General features: G+C 38.3%; 1 protein-coding gene across 14 annotated transcripts in view; it reads right to left on the reverse strand.

Moving 5' to 3' along the window:
• The window catches only part of WDFY3 (WD repeat and FYVE domain containing 3), a 281,120-nt gene that overhangs the window by 176,425 nt on the left and 88,205 nt on the right, over window positions 1-16,490 (reverse strand). For all 14 annotated transcript variants that reach the window (XM_069594602.1, XM_069594596.1, XM_069594599.1 and 11 more), the window contains 2 exons: window positions 14,507-14,717; window positions 2,367-2,490 (listed from right to left, as the gene is read on the reverse strand). In XM_069594602.1, coding sequence (XP_069450703.1) covers window positions 2,367-2,490; window positions 14,507-14,686 — 304 coding nt within the window. In that variant the 5' untranslated portion in view covers window positions 14,687-14,717. The remainder of the gene's footprint in view (window positions 1-2,366; window positions 2,491-14,506; window positions 14,718-16,490) is intronic.

Here is a 16,490-nt window from a genome sequence, read left to right on the forward strand (position 1 = left end):
CAGAACTCAAAGTTTAGATCACAGTTTGCATCTTCACCGTTAAGACTGCATTTATGCTCTGGGCAGGTGGAATATCACACTCACACTTCTCTGTGAGGTGATGAGGGTGATGGACCTGTGACTTCTTTTGTCCTGTTGAAGCCTGGTTCTATGAGTTTCCCCCTTTCTGCAACAAAGCCATCCTATGTGACGTGATAAGGTCTGTTCGAAGCCCTGGTACCTGAAAGCTTGTCACCCTAAATTTATCGCCTTCCTTGGATAAGAGGAAGGAATTCATCTTACACAGCAAGAGTCAAACAAAGTTTCACTCACAGATTTCTAAAAACAAACAAACAAAAAAACCCCAAATCAAAAATGATAACTGTAATGCATCTTTTCTCAGGAAGCTGCTGGAAAAGATATGTTACCAAAAATGAGGAAGTTAATTTGAGAAAAAAAGACGTGAGATTCGGGAAACCAAGTCTCTATCTCAAAGAAGTGGAAAGACATCCCAGGATGATGTGAGTTAAGATGTAAAAATGACAGCCGTCCAGCTGGCCAAAAGAGCAACTACCACAGATCAAAGCAGGCAGAAGGTTCTGGAAGAGCTATTTGCAAGATGAAATTGACAAAACATCAGACACCTCAGTCATATTAAGGGGAAATTCAGGAAAACATAGGAGTAGGGGAGGAAGAATGTATTAATGAAAATGTAGAAAGCCTAGTTTGTTTGTTTTTTAAAAAAAGGGCAATTATAAACTAGTGATAGAGGTGGAGAAGTTTTCAAGAAAGGCAGTATAATCAGAGAATACCATATGGCTCAACTTTGCATAGTGTTTTCAGACACAATATTATAATGAATACCGAGCTAATCAAATTGTGATAGAATGATATGAGGATACAGAAGTGCGCATCTGTGGAGTACTGGTGGTGAGCTTCAAAGTCCCACTGCTCTTGTGGGAAGTCAGAAGATAGAATCTAAATATGAAAAATCAAGGGCACCCATTGTAAGCATGTTATAGACACAGAAGTAAATATCAAAAGCAGTTAAGAGACGTAAAAAGTCACTGCATCTTAAGAGTGAAAAATGAGGATGAACCAGCATGGTGGAAGGGAGATACTGTTTTTAATAAATCTATAAACTATTTGACCCTTAAAACCATGCATCTGTATACTTTCCAAACTAAAAATAGAAACCAAATTTAAAAATAGTATTATATAGCAAAGACAGTACTGTTATTATTGGAAAAATAGTAATTCAATGGATGGAAAAGCTAAGTGATATTCCAAACAGATAGTAGAAGCAAAACTTAAATTATTGATTTCTTGGTCTAATGCTTCAGTAGGAAAGCAATCACTCAAACAATTGCTACAAAACCAAAACAACGAGGTAAAAATTACGGTAAAATCCTTCAAACATATTGCTGCTTTAGAAAATGACTAACAGTAATCACAACCAAAACAGCATATTTTAATTCTGATTAAAAGGAATAATACTTTATGAAATTTAAAATTACCTAATTATGAGCAAGAACAGTTATTCGGGCAGCGATTACAAAAGGCCTACTGTGTAAAGGCCTGTGGTAAAGACTGCAGGCTACGGTCTATTGGAAAGAAGAAAGATGGTCTACTAGAAAGATACATCCATAACCATCACTTGGGAAGCTAAATAGATAAGAAGAGAGAACTGTTTCTTTGATTAAGGGAATCAAGAAACATTCTGTCTAGGAAGTGTGACTTAATCCAAGCTGAGATTTAGATGTACTAAGATAGGTGGATGGGGGAGATGCTTCTTCCTTGGTGATGCATCACAGGGACAGAAAAAAAGAGCACACACAGGACTATAAGCAACTCAGTTTGGTTGAAATATACAGAAATAGAACAGAAAAAGATAACAAGAAATAAAAAGGGTAGGCAAGTGCACGCATGCGCACCGTGTGTATATTTCCAGAGTGTTTGTGTATGTGTGTGTGTATCTCCAGAGTGTGTGTATGTGTGTGTGTATTTCCAGAGTGTTTGTGTATTTCCAGAGAGAGAGTGTGTGTGTGTGTGTGTGCGTGTGTGCGTGTGTGTGTGTGTGTGTATCTACAGACCCTGAGTGTGTGCTGAATGTCATGCTAGGAATTTGGATCTTGTTCAGAAGGAAACAGAGTGTGTTAAAAGGGTGAGGGCTGGGGTGGAAGTGGTCCATGGGAAGCAGACCACCCCACTTAAGAGCAGCAGGTGCTGATACCAACAGAAGCCTGTGACTGTAAGAAAGGGAACAGGAAACGGTATTAATACCTCTGAGCTTAGCATTGGGTCAGTTTTCTGCTTGGTTTTAATAGTACTTTTACCAAACTGTCCCTTCAAATAAATCAGTTTTTGGTTGTTTCTGTGACAAATACCTGTGGATTTGTTTGATGCTCTCCTTCGAATTTCTGTCACCATCAGTCGTGAGACTTGTGTTGTGAACTGCAGCAGATCAGAAAATTTTTCTGTCATTGTATTTGGCGGAGCATTTCCAAAAACCTGTGGATGACAAAGACATTTTTAACACAGCCCTGTCAACTTTTTTCTTCTATTTTTAAAAGTGCTTTTAAAAGTGTGGTGTGACTTGGAAAACCTAGTTTAAAAAAAGTATATGCTTGCACAGTTATTTCAGATCTGAGTAAGGTTAAAATACAACTCTTTCAGCAAATCACACCTAGCCACATTTCCTTACGCATGTAAAATAATTTGTGGAATGAATGAGTAAATAAACGAAATCTAAAAGCCAAAAATCACTTATCTATCAAATTTGAATTAATCTTACTAATAAACTTAAGAAAATATAATTTCTCTGAAGAAATCTAGATTAAGAAATTAGAGAGAAGTGGTGTGTGACTAAGTCCTAGGCTAAAATAAAGAATTCACTAAACTTGTAATATCAGACTTTCTAAATTCTAACCTCAATAATTCCCAAAACAAGATAGCCAAAAGATTTGAATAAGAATATGAATGAGGTCATCAAATATACTTAAAAAAAAAACCTCCAATAAATGTACTTAAGAATAAACCAGGGCTTCCCCAGTGGCTGAGTGGATTAGAATCTGCCTGCCAATGCAGGAGACACAGGTTCAATCCATGATCTGGGACAATCCCACATGCCTCTGAGCAAGTAAGCCCGCACACCACAACTATTGAGCCTGTGCTCTGGAGCCTGGGAGTCAGAACTACTTAAGTCTAAGGCCCTTGAGCACATGTTCCACAACAAAAGAAGCCACTGCAATGAGAAGCCAACACACCCAACAATGAACAGCCCCTCTCGCCACAACTAGAAAAAAGCTCACGCAGAACGAAGACTCAGCACAGCCAAAAATAAATAAAATTATTTAAAAAAAATAATAAATCACTCTTAAACTGGTAAGGTTCAGCAAAGACAATAAGAAAACAAAACCTGAACAGACTGTAATACGTAAAGAAAGAGTACTATAATAGCTATATAACTGGATGCGTCTGGAATATTATTTTTTAAAAATATCTTTATAGTTAAAGGGGAATTCTGTGTCTCCTATCACTATAATGATAGCTCTCTATTAAAAAATTAAACAATATTTTGTATTCTTATTTTCTCTTCAAATGTCACTAAAAGGGAGGAAATATATCTCACTCAGCATTGTATTCCTTGCTAAGCCAGTACCCTGCCTTTTAAAGGGATGTTCCCTAAATATGGTTGTTTACATGCTGCCTGCCTGTACAACCAAATTCTAGAAACTCTTTAGGTAGCATGGAAGGACACAAATTATAAACAAAAGCTTCCCAGATGGCTCAGTGGTAAAGAATCCGCCTGTCAGTGCAGGAGACACAGGAGACGTGGCTTCAATCCCTGGGTCTGGAAGATCCCCTGGCGGAGAAAACGGCAACCCACTCCAATATTCTTGCCTGGGAAATCCCATGGACAAAGGAGTCTAGTGGGCTACAGTCCATGCTGTCCCAAAGAGTTGGACACGTCTTACTGACTGAGCACAATAAACAAAAAGTAAGAAAAAAAAATATGCAAATTAAAAAAAAAATCAAGGTTAGGCACATGAACTGGAAAAAGACCTCTGTGTTTGCCACGTTTTAGTCATGAAGTTGGGATCAAATACACAGGCAAAAAACCTAGTGAATTATATGGTCCATGAGGTCCTTGGGTAAGAAAAACACATACTTAAGAAAGTACTTCTACTTTTCATACTATAAAAATTTCCTTCCAAGGATCCTAATAAAAGAATATAACTTATAATATCCTTGTAATAGAAATGTTTCTTACATTATTACAATAAATATCATGTTTCTTACAATCACACTCAAATAGAGCAGGAAGTACCTAACAAACAATAATAAATCAATTCTACAGGGTATACTTTTATGCAGGTAGTCTGTTTGTTAACTTGACACAAAATTTTAAATTATTTCAAAGAACAAATAAACTGTTCTCTTCAGGAACTCCTTAATAAATTGTTTTTCTGCTGGAATTCTGATAATATGTGCTTATAGTAACTCTCTGATGCCTGTTAAATAAGACCCGTATTCTTTAAAAAAAATTGGAGATAGATTAGAAATTGAGAAGCCTAACAACACAAGCTTGAATAGCCATCCTACCTGCACCCAGAAATGAATATGTAACTGCCTACTAAAGATGTTTATAAAATAACCATATATTTTGCTCAGGCAATGCTTAAGCAAACTTAAGTTTTTGTCAAACTGATTTGAAGTAGATAACTATTCAAACTATTCAAAATAAATTGATGTATATTTTGCTCTTAAGAATTAATAAGCACTATTTTATTCCTAAGAGTAATTAATGCAACTTCATAAAATAGTTCATTTCTGGGATAGTATAAGCAAATGATATTCAAGCAGTTTTCATGCTAAGTGAATAATATACTGTTAAAAAACATAACTAACTTTTCATACAAATCCTGATATTTACCGCTGTTATTTCCACAAGGAAATTTTTTCTTTCAAAAGCTATCTTGCTTGAACTGACCAAACCAAAGTCAATATTATACAGAAAGGACCATGTCGTATTTCCTCATCTGAAAAGAAAAATGGTTGCTTCTTTGACATAAGCTATCTTTAGTCTAGTGATCCTACACTACCGATTAATTCACTCTTTCATTTGTTCATTCATAAATATTTACTGGTCTCCTATATACGACAGGCAATACTCAGAGCCACGAATGTAAGGGTAAACAAAGACTTGTGGATATAAAGGTGAACAAGGCAAGTGCTCATGGAACCTACACATTAGTACAGGAGATGAATGGTAAGTTACTCACAATTGAAAATTATGTTGGATAGTGATGTGTTATAAAGGAAGTAAACAGGGCGCTTGAAAGGGAATGCCTGGAGGGAGACAAGGTTGTCATAAAAGCTCTCTGAGACACAGATGCAGAGAACAAACAAATGTATAAATACCAAGTGGGGAAATACGGTGGGATGACTTGGGAGATTGAGACTGACATATATATATTCAGCTCAGTTCAGCCGCTCAGTTGTGTCCGACAGTATGTGACCCCATGGACCTCAACACACCAGGCCTCCCTGTCCATCATCAACTCCCGTAGTTCAGTCAAACTCATGTCCATTGAGTAGGTGATGTCATCCAACCATCTCACCCTCTGTCGTCCCCTTCTCCTCCCACCTTCAATCTTTCCCACCATAAGGGTCTTTTCAAATGAGTCAGTTCTTCGCATCAGGTGGCCAAAGGATTGGAGTTTCAGCTTCAGCCTAAGTCCTTCCAATGAACACCCAGGACTGGTCTCCTTTAGGATGGACTGGTTGCAGTCCAAGGGACTCTCTGGAGTCTTCACGAACACCACAGTTCCAAAGCCATCAATTCTTTGGCATTCAGTTTCCTTTATAGTCCAACTCTCACATCCATACGTGACCACTGGAAAAACCATAGGCTTGATTAGACGGACCTTTGTTGGCAAAGTAATGTCTCTGCTTTTTAATATGCTGTCTAGGTTGGTCATAGCTTTACTTCCTAGGACTAAGCGTCTTTTAATTTCATGGCTGCAATCACCATCTGCAGTGATTTTGGAGCCCAAAAAATAAAGTTTGACACTGTTTCCTCTGTTTCCCCATCCATTTCCCATGAAGTGATGGGACCAGATGCCATGATCTTTGTTTTCTGAATGTTGAGCTTTATTTTTCGATAATACTGAAAGTGTCAGGTAGTAAAGAGATTTTTTTGGTGACTGACTTTAACAATCAAATCTTAAAATACTGGGTACATATTCACCACCTTCCACAAATAGTGGGAAACAGACAATGCTTCAATCATGCACCTGTGTGCCATAGAGAGGGAAGGTCACAGCTGGAATTCTCTTTATGCCCTCGAAGTCTCTGGTCAAAATTTTCCTGTTCTTAGTTCCCTCATCTATCAAAGCGGAGAGCTGAGAGACAGAACTGGTTGGCAGTACATCCACCTCAGAGGGATGGTCCTATAGAACAGACATTCATACCCAGATGAAAACAACAATACAAGGAACAAAACTTCTGGCAAATTAAAAAAAAAATAACAATAATTATCATAAAATGAGCCTTTACAGTGTGCACGGCATTATTCAAATACTTGACAGATAATGACATTCAAATCTCATTAAATCCTGCACATTATTCCCCTTTTACAGATAAGGAGGGGAGACAGCAGGAGGCGGTAGCAAGAGAATTCAAAACTAGATCTGTCTGATCCCAAGCTGTGCTCTTAGTCACTCAGAACTGTACTGTCTTAATTTAACTTCACAGGAACCCTAGCACTACAACTTTGCACAGTGTTCATCTTAAGAGGGAATTACCATGGCTTGACTTGTTTTTAGAAGGGTCATTTTTAACATCCATCTAAATAAACTTCAGAAAATTCCCTAGCTGCTTCTCAACTAAATATTTTTGGTATACTTGGGGAGAACAAATGAATGGTGTTTTCTAATGGAATGCAGAAAGCAGAGGCTCAGCATGTATTTGTTACTGAATGCAGCTATTCAATAAAGTTTTATTGTGCATGAGCGTGACTAGTCATTTTCATCTCTTTAGGACCTCATGAATAGCCCATCAGGCTCTTCTGTCCATGGTCCTCGGTCTCCAGCAATGCAGGCAGAAAAGGTTAGTTGTGAAGGATAAGAAACAGACACTGGATTCAACTTAGATATTTCTTGAATATAATTCAGAAGCAAATTTAAAAACAAGGGGAGTTTCTACAAGAAGATCCAGGGAAAAGATTACAATACACACAATGAAGTCTGATAACACATACCAAAGTAATTAACAATGGTAGTTCATTTTTAGATGACTAAAAGGCTATTCATTTTTTAATAAGTTTAAATGAAATATTTTCTCTGTAAGCTTTTGTTCTTGGGACTAAAGGTTAATTATCTTTGAGAATGCTGATTAAATATTACCCAGCTATTCTCAGACTTCACCATAATCCTTCAGTTTGAGAGAATCTGTGAGAGGGAGGAGGCCAGCAGTGTCTTTGCCGGACTGTGATGATGACTACAGGAGGCAGCTGAAGAACCCAGCATGAGTCCTGGCCCAGGAAAAGGACTCAACACATGCCACTTCTCAACTGTGTGTCTCTTCAAGGCCAAAATCACACACTGAAATAACACTAGGGAACACACTTTGGAAACGATTCTGCAGATAAAGGTCCGTGCCTAACTGTAATGTGGTTTATTTGCCATTTAGCATGAATCCAGCAAAGTCTCAAAAATCAACAACACAGTTCATTTTTGGCCATCATGGTAGGAAGTCTGGAGCCTTACTGAGCTATTCATTCATCCAAGCTGTTTCTTACTAGTGGAGGGTGTTCATGTACAAATGGCCAAACATTATTTAAATAAACATGGTTATCGATTTCCAAATTTAACAGATATAATATCTAAGGACAATTTTAGTTTGTAAATGATAAGCCATGAACTCAATAGAACATACAAATACAACCTATATGTATTTTTAAATTGGTCACAATGGTACAAAAATAACTATCTCTATTTGTATTTGGTACAAAGACTCTGAAGAAAATTATGCCTATACACAAACATATAACTGAATTAGCTATACACCTGAAATTAAGAGCACTGCTAATCATCTATCAGTTCAGTTCAGTTCAGTCGCTCAGTCGTGTCCTTCAATAAAAAAATAATTTATAAAAATGTTAAGCGGCATCTGGCCATGCAGGGTTACTACAGACCTTCAATTTGTAAAAAAATGCAATCAAGTGAAGTACAATAGAAAGAAGGAAAAAAAAAAGAGCTGAATGAACCTTTATGATATTTAAATCACTCACTGTATTAGAGCTTTAAGGCAGGGCATATATATGTGCTTTTGACCTAATTTTTTAAAATATTTATTTTTAATTTATTTGACCACAACAGGTCTTAGTTGTGGCACGTGAGATACAGTTCCTTGGCCAGAAACCGAACCTGCGCGCCCTACATTGGGAGTTCAGAGTCTTAGCCATTGGACCACCAGGGAAATCCCATACATATATATCTGCTTTTAATTAACCAACTAAAAACTTCTGGCTTGAAAGAAGAGAGACTTTCTTTTTCTTGGCAGCGCAGAACCAAGAAAACTAAGACAAACAGTCTAAGCAATAAAGAATAACCACTAAAGAATCTCAATCTTAAAAAAAAAAAAAAAAAAAAGTCGAGTTTTTTAGATTATTCTAGTCTAAGACTCACTTAATTGACTGTGGAAGCTTAACTGATGAAATGCATGGGACACACATCCACGATATGACTTACAAATTTATGTTAACAGCTGAGAATAACAATTGTGCTAACTACTCATAACATTATCATCACCTTGTCAATGTTCTTAAGTCTGAGAGAAGGAAATGACCTCAGACTCCTTGGTAGCCAATAGTAAGTACCTTGTGACAATGATACAAAACAAAAACAAAAGCATTCAAAATAAAGCCAACTTCCCAGAACTGGCTGTAATAAAAATTAATGACTGCTACCTCAACAGGGTTTTAAAACAATAGCTTTTCTGTAATCAGTTTTCTCATTTTCAAAACGGCTATCTAAAATTTAAACCTTTCCCCACCTCTCCTTGTGTTCCTACTCTATCATCATCTCTTTCCATTACTCAAGCCTTTTATCTCGGAGAGCAAAAAAATGATCAGGCTCTGTTCCTGTTTCATCCCACCCAATGTCAAGGGTGATATGTGAGTTAGATCTCTTACTCTTCTCTGTCCCTCTACTCCTGCCCTTCTGCTTTATCAACCCAGCGAAAGCTCAGCCCCAACAGAGCACACACAGCTGTCCGTCTTCTCTGCTTCCATACACATGCTGCTTTTTAAGTGAACGAGAAAAATCACACGCCTGCATGGGTAAGATCCAGTACAAAGGTACTATCTCCAACCTTCACTGGGCCCTAAGTCTTCTGTTGTCCCCTTTCAACTATCTTTCTCGATTCCTTTTCATTAATATTCCAAACTATCACAATTTCCTAAAGTCCCCTATCCAACCTACTGACTCCAAAGTTTTCACAGATATCTTCTATTGAAAACTATAGGAAACAGAGGTCATGGAGCAAAATCTTATTCAACTTTCCACCACCTTCACTACAAATCTGTGTTCACACCCAACAAAACTATGGGCTTTCCTACAGCACAGTGTCTCTCTTGTTCAAAGCTCACGTGTACATGCTCAGTCGCTAAGTCATGTCTGACTCTTTATAGACTGTAGCCCACCAGGTTCCTCTGCCCATGGGATTTCCTAGGGAGAATACTGGAATGGGTTGCCATTTCCTCCTCCAGGGGATCTTCCCAACCCAGGGATCCAACCCGCATCTCCTGCATTGCAGGCGGATTCTTTATCACTGTCAAGACTCACTCACCCACCTGTAATTTAACTCTCTTCACTAAACTTCACTCTCTTAAACACTGGATTTCCCCCTATGCTTGTTTCTTCCCTTCTCTGTATGATCATGCCTGGATCTATCCCACTTTTAACAACACAGCAAAACACCAGAAATATACAAACACAAACTCCCTATTGCAGGAGTCACCTCCATTGATCTCTTCCATCCTCATTTTCTTTCACATTTCCACAAGCTGAATCCATAGTCTCTTCTCATCTCCCATTCACTGCTCAACATACTGCTTTCTGATGCTGCCATTCTAGTAACTTTCCAACTGGCAAACCTCAAGCACATGTTTAGGTCTCCATTTGCTGGTCTCTCTATTGCACAGAGATGAATGCTTTTTCTCGCAACTATTATCTCTTGAGTTCCATAATCACCCTCTCTTGATTCTGTTTGTACTGCTACTGACCAGTTCCTGTGCTGTGTCCTTTATGGGTCCCCCTTGTTTCATTAAACAATCATGTTCTCCATTGTTCATCCTCACCGACTGCTCCTGGCGTAGGGGGCGGCATGAGTAGCGTTTGGTCCCCTTCTAGGGTTCCAACGACCACATCTCTGAAGTGGTCCCCAAAGTAAGTACCTAGCCACATCCCCTCACCTGAGCTTCTAACTGCCTACTGAATACCTCCACCTGGGAAGCTCACAGTGTGGACTCAAGGCCCCAAACTGAGTCTATCACTTATACCTCTGTTTCTCAGCTCCTAGGAAAACATCCACCCAGTTTCTCAAATTAGAAACATAAGAAATAGCCTCACTTTGGCCCTTTCTTCTTCCTTTTTCTATTGCTGAGAATACCTCATTGGCTCTGCACACCTCCAAGAAAAAGTATTAGCTCTTTCAGTTCAGTTCAGTTGCTCAGTCATGTCTGACTCTTTGCGACCCCACGAATCGCAGCACGCCAGGCCTCCTTGTCCATCACCAACTCCCAGAGTTCACTCAAACTCATGTCCATCGAGCCGGTGATGCCATCCAGCCACCTCATCCTCTGTCGTCCCCTTCTTCTCCTGCCCCCAATCCCTCCCGGCATCAGGGTCTTTTCCAATGAGTCAACTCTTTGCATGAGGCAGCTCTTAATATGCCATAAAACCTGTCATGATGTAGCTCCTATCAATCTTGATAGTCATTTTTTTTACCCCTCCTTGACATAAAATCAACTTCTTAGACCACTTACAGATGCTCGCACACATCAGCATGTTTGTGGAATTTACTTTGATTCAGGCTTGAATTTCTTACTCTATCCACCTTCTTGGTTAATTTAGCCCAGTTAGTTCCGATCTGGCTAATGCCTGCCTTTTAAGGATTCAAGAATCACATCACATTCTCAAAAGACATTTCTTGCCCTGACTCCCCCATAGACTTTCAGGTAACTCTCCTTTCAGGGGTGCCATAAGATTCTTCTGTGTCTCTAATACTATATTTCTTTGTTATTCCATTATCTGTTTATGTGTTCATTTCTTCTCCAACAGAATTATATGTCATGTTTATCTTCCTCATGATACTTCTGATTCACAAAGCTGGACTTTATCTTATCTCAGAACTCCAGTGCAGAGTATGGTGTATAGCACAACTTCTATTTGTCTGACACATATTCACGGAATGACTCAGTAACGCACAGTAACAAAATACACGAAGAGACAAGCAAACAAATGAACACAGAACGTGTAGAGTCTGTCCCTCCTCTCTGCTGTCAAATTAGCCTTTAGTTTGGTATGAATAACACATAAACTGAATATATTTCAGCATATATTCAATATGAAATCATTTCAGCATAAATAGTTTATAATCTTTCCTTCATCTTGTAATGTCATAAAAACAATAACAGACACAAAAGTTCCCTAGGACAAACAATTGTTAAGTGCGTTAAGTATATTTTCTTACTTAATCCTTACACCAACCCCACAAGGTGGATATTCTTATTTACAGCTGAGAAACTGAAGGTGACAGCCCCTCCCAAGGCCAAGAGACACCTGAACGTCTAAACCGCAGAGAGGAACAACCAAGAATACTGACAGCTACAAACTGGAGACTAAGTGAAAGTCTATCTACTGAGCATGAAACATCAGTCTTGTTCTTCAATTTAGCTTTAAGGAAACACCAGCAGGTATATACTCTGGAAAGAAATCAAAGCAGTCACACCTGAAAGAAATCAACCTTGAATATTCATTGGAAGGACTGATGCTAAAGCTGAAGCTCCAATACTTCGGCCACTTGATGAGAAGAGCCCACCCTTTAGAAAAGACCCTGATGCTGGGAAATAGTGAAGGCAAAAGAAGTGGGTGGCAAAGGATGAGACAGTTATAGCATCACTGACTCAATGCACATAAATTTGAGCAAACTCCAGGAGAGAGTAGTGGACAGAGGAAGCTAAAGTGCTGCAGTCCATGAAGTCACAAGAGAGTCGCACACGACTTAGGGACTGAATAACAGCAAAATAACGCTTCAGGCAGGAGACTGAAAACTACGCTTTCCTGGAATATCAACATATCCTAGGCTAACGGGTCTCCACATTTTATCCAGCCAGATCATCTTACCACTGGAAAAGTCTCACCATTGCACAAACACTTTTCAATAAGTGTTTCAACACCTCATTCTTAAATATCAATGTATAAGACAATTATCATCAGACATCTGAAGATTACTCTAATGAAAGAAAGTAATATAAACAAAGAAAAACAGTAATTTGGAGCAAATAACAAGGAAAGAGGCATGAGAAAATTTGAAAAAGCTTTAGTATTTTCCGAGGGATAAGGAGATATTGCACAATTTCAAAAAACTGTTCAAGGAAATTAAAATATGATAGCACAAGGTTAATCCCAAAAAGTTAATACTTGATTGATAGAGTTGCAGAAAAGGGGAACATATAAAACAAAGGGAAGAATATTAAAGAAATATTTCAAAATATTTTCCCAGAAATAAAAAGGACAAGCTTGCAAATTCACGTGAAGCCTCCATAAAATTTCAAAATAATGAGAAAAATAATCTAGAAAATTTCACACAGAAAGACTAACAGACACAGAGAACAAACAATAAAGAGATCAGTGAGACTGTGAGGGGAGACAGTGAGTCATGGACACAGGAAAAAAGAAAGACAAGGGAAGAGAGAAATAGGGGGCAGGGGAGGCCAAGAAAGGAACAGAGAGAAACAGGAGAGAGAGGTGGGACGAGAGATAGAGAGACAGGGAGAGACAGGCAGAGATGCGGAGAAAGAGACAGAGAGGGAAGTAGAGAAAGACATGAGGAGGACAAAGACAGATCAAAGGAGAGTAAAAGAGAGACGGGGAAGAAAAAGAGACACGAAGAAAGGCAGAAACTGAGACAGTTACTTTACAAAGTCTGACGAAAACAAGAATGGAAAATAGTGGTGGTTTGTTATAAGGTTCATCTATGAATAATATTTACACCAGGGTCAACAGAGGATAAACACTGAATCTTCCTTAAGTGAATGCTATACTCGTATGGGAAGAAAAAGGAGCAGGGTAGCATGGATGAGTGAAAGCATGTGTGCATGGTTTGGAGGGATGCAGAGGTAAAAAAAAAAGCTAATTATTCTATTTCTCAACAAGAAGTCAATTAAAACTGAATAATCAAGAAATAGCTGTAACAGTATGCTATGCAAAAGCTGAAAGAGCTAAAGGTGGCAGCAACAACTAGCAGTGGAGAGGACTCTATAAGCCTGTGGAAGTATCTGACTTTTTACACTATGTTCATATATATTTTTGATAAAAACTTTTAAATTATTCTAAAAGTCCCCACTAAGACTGCTACATGTGATCAACTAGACAAAACACATTAAAACATTAGTTCTATTTGGACTAACTATCCTATCACAATATCTCTTCTAGAAAATCCAAACAACAAAGTAAACTGTGATGACTCTTCAAAGTATCCAAAGCACTGCGGCAACTGCACCATTTGATGCCATAAACCATCACTTCAAAAGATAACAGAAATAACATAAGTGGTCATTTACAACCTCTCTCTCTCCCAAGGATCAACCATTAGAGGAACATTTTACAAAATGTTCACAATCTTCCTTTGATCTATTAGAAATAAAAGGACTTCATTCTGACCAGATCTCACATCAAATCACCTTATAGCAAACTGAAAGGAAAGAATGAACATCATCAAGCTTCTCAAAAATGAACTCATTCTATCATTTATTTCCCTACCTATGACTTATTGTCAATTCAAAGAACTGATGCCCTCAAATTGTGGTGCTGGAGGAGACTCTTGAGAGTCCCTTGGGCTGCAAGGAGATCAAACTAGTCAATCCTAAAGGAAATCAACCCTGAACATTCACTGGAAGGACTGGTGCTGAATCCGAAGTTCCAATACTTTGGCTACCTGATGAGAAGAGCCAACTCATTCGAAAAGACCTTGATGCTGGGAAAGATTGAAGGCAAGAAGAGAAGAGGGCAGCAGAGGATGAGATGGTTAGGTAGGATCACTGACTCAACAGACATGACTTTGAGCAACCTCGAGAGATAGTGGCGGACAGGGGAGCCTGGCGTGCTGAAGTCTATGGGGTTGCAAAGAGGTGGACATGACTTAGCAACTCAACAACAACAACATGACTTATTGTAATCTCAAGATTCCTGCAGTACCACCCCATCCTAAAGCCAGGTGCTTGGCAGCCTGGACTCACCCTGTTAAACACTGGCAGCATCATGTACAGCTTCTCTTCTTGTTCCTTCTGGGTCATGTGCCGAGGAGGGTGGCACAGCTCTGTGAAGAGCCGGCGGAGGTGCATCAGTCCTAGGGCGTTGTCTTGCGGGCTGCATTCCTCCTGCCTCGGCCGCCCCATGATCCTCTTCACCATGTTCATCTTGGCTGGGTGGTGATAAACTCTTCTAAATCTGCAGGGAGATGTTCATACACAAATCATCAAAATATCATATTGACCAAGTTCAGCATGCATGGCAGAGCTTCTTAAAAAGTCAGGAAAACAAAAAAATTCTGTCTAAAATATTTTTTCTACTTTTTAAACAGAAAAACTAGAGGCAGAGCTAATTTTGATAAATCTCTCTAAATGACAAATTACAAATTGTGCCACTCAAATGTTCTTTGTGAACTTGGCCCCAGTTTGGATAAACTATAAAGCATTAAATGTAAAAAATTAATTGTTGCTGGATGAGCAATAAACATTTCCAATTAAGGCAGTCATATTAAGTTCAACAAATAAAAGGATCATAAATTTTATAATTAATATGTGGCTTAATAGTTGAGTATATGGAAAAAGATGAAAAGAACTTAAAATTCATCCACACTCTCCCAATTAACTGAAACAAACAAATCCACAAAGCTTTCTATTTTTAATCATTTAACATTTTTGTAGCTGAAGGATTACACTTGGGATACTCTTTGAGGAGTTTACGTGGTAGTTTGAAATATGCAAATGAAATGAAATGATACCTCTAAATATATTATAAATCATAAGTGAAAACTGACATGTAACTTTAAACTGTTTCTTTAGACTATACCTTGAAACCCTTTGCCAGGTCAGGTTAATTCCTTTAACAGATTATGACAATCAATTAACAAAAGAGAATGTAATATTGCAAATTGAGTATACTTCAATAAAAATATTTTTAATGAAATAGAATATACTGGAATACATGTAGAAAGAGCAACAATTATTTCATAAAATTTATTTTAGGTAAGGGTGCATTCATGTGTATTGAATCACAATATAAAATGTATCCCTGGCTAGAGCTGCAGTTAAGAAATAAATAAACCAACCACTGGGTTAGAACACACACCAAAATCAATAACACTAAGCTTTCAGAAAGCATCATCAGCCCTTTTCAACAACCATGAACTGTGCCAGCTATTAGCTAACCTCAGACACAAAAAACAAGATTATCTTACAAAAGGAACCAGGAGGGCTGGGAGGACATTATGGATATACCAAACTTGGGTAAAAGGCAATTTGCTTTTTAATTTGTAGAAAAGCAGGAATAACTTGAAAATTTGCAATTTTGCCATATAAGCCAGTATGGCATTTCTTAAGAAAGGTGAAATCATTGCTTTATTTACCAAACATCTATTGATTTTTTTTAAGCCATAAGAAGAACTAGTAAACATGTTTGTCCTTGAGAATTTTGAGTGGATTCCACATTTGGCTGTGGGCAAATGTTTATGCAGCCTAGCTGCACTACACCAGGAGGTCACCTGTGACTCATCACAGGTAAGGAGCAGGAAGACACTCTACTCAAGGCTGGTCTGTGCCAAGGGACCTCTACTCAAGGAGCACTCAACACCACTAAGCTATCCAGTCGTGGGGAAAGTGCTCAGACCACTGGCACAGGGCCGAGGAGGCCCTCTGAACTACAAAATGACAAGTGAAAGTCAGTCTGGTTCAAACTTGCTCGACACATTTCATTCTCAGAAAAATGTGTTAAGTTCTCCAAATGTAAATTATATTTCAACAAATACATTCCAGTAGCCCACTACGTAAATGTTAGTTAGGTAACATTTCAGATTATGCATAGATCTGTTCTGTTTCTTTAACCTGTAGCTGCAGTTTATAATCTAAAGTGTGCAGATAGGATTTAGGGGATTCATGATCCTTTAACACTGCAAAACACATTTTTAAGAGTCTCCAGCTTTCAAAGGCGTCTATGTCATTA

The sequence above is a fragment of the Ovis canadensis genome, chromosome 6 (assembly GCF_042477335.2).
Source record: "Ovis canadensis isolate MfBH-ARS-UI-01 breed Bighorn chromosome 6, ARS-UI_OviCan_v2, whole genome shotgun sequence".
Taxonomy (NCBI): domain Eukaryota; kingdom Metazoa; phylum Chordata; class Mammalia; order Artiodactyla; family Bovidae; genus Ovis; species Ovis canadensis.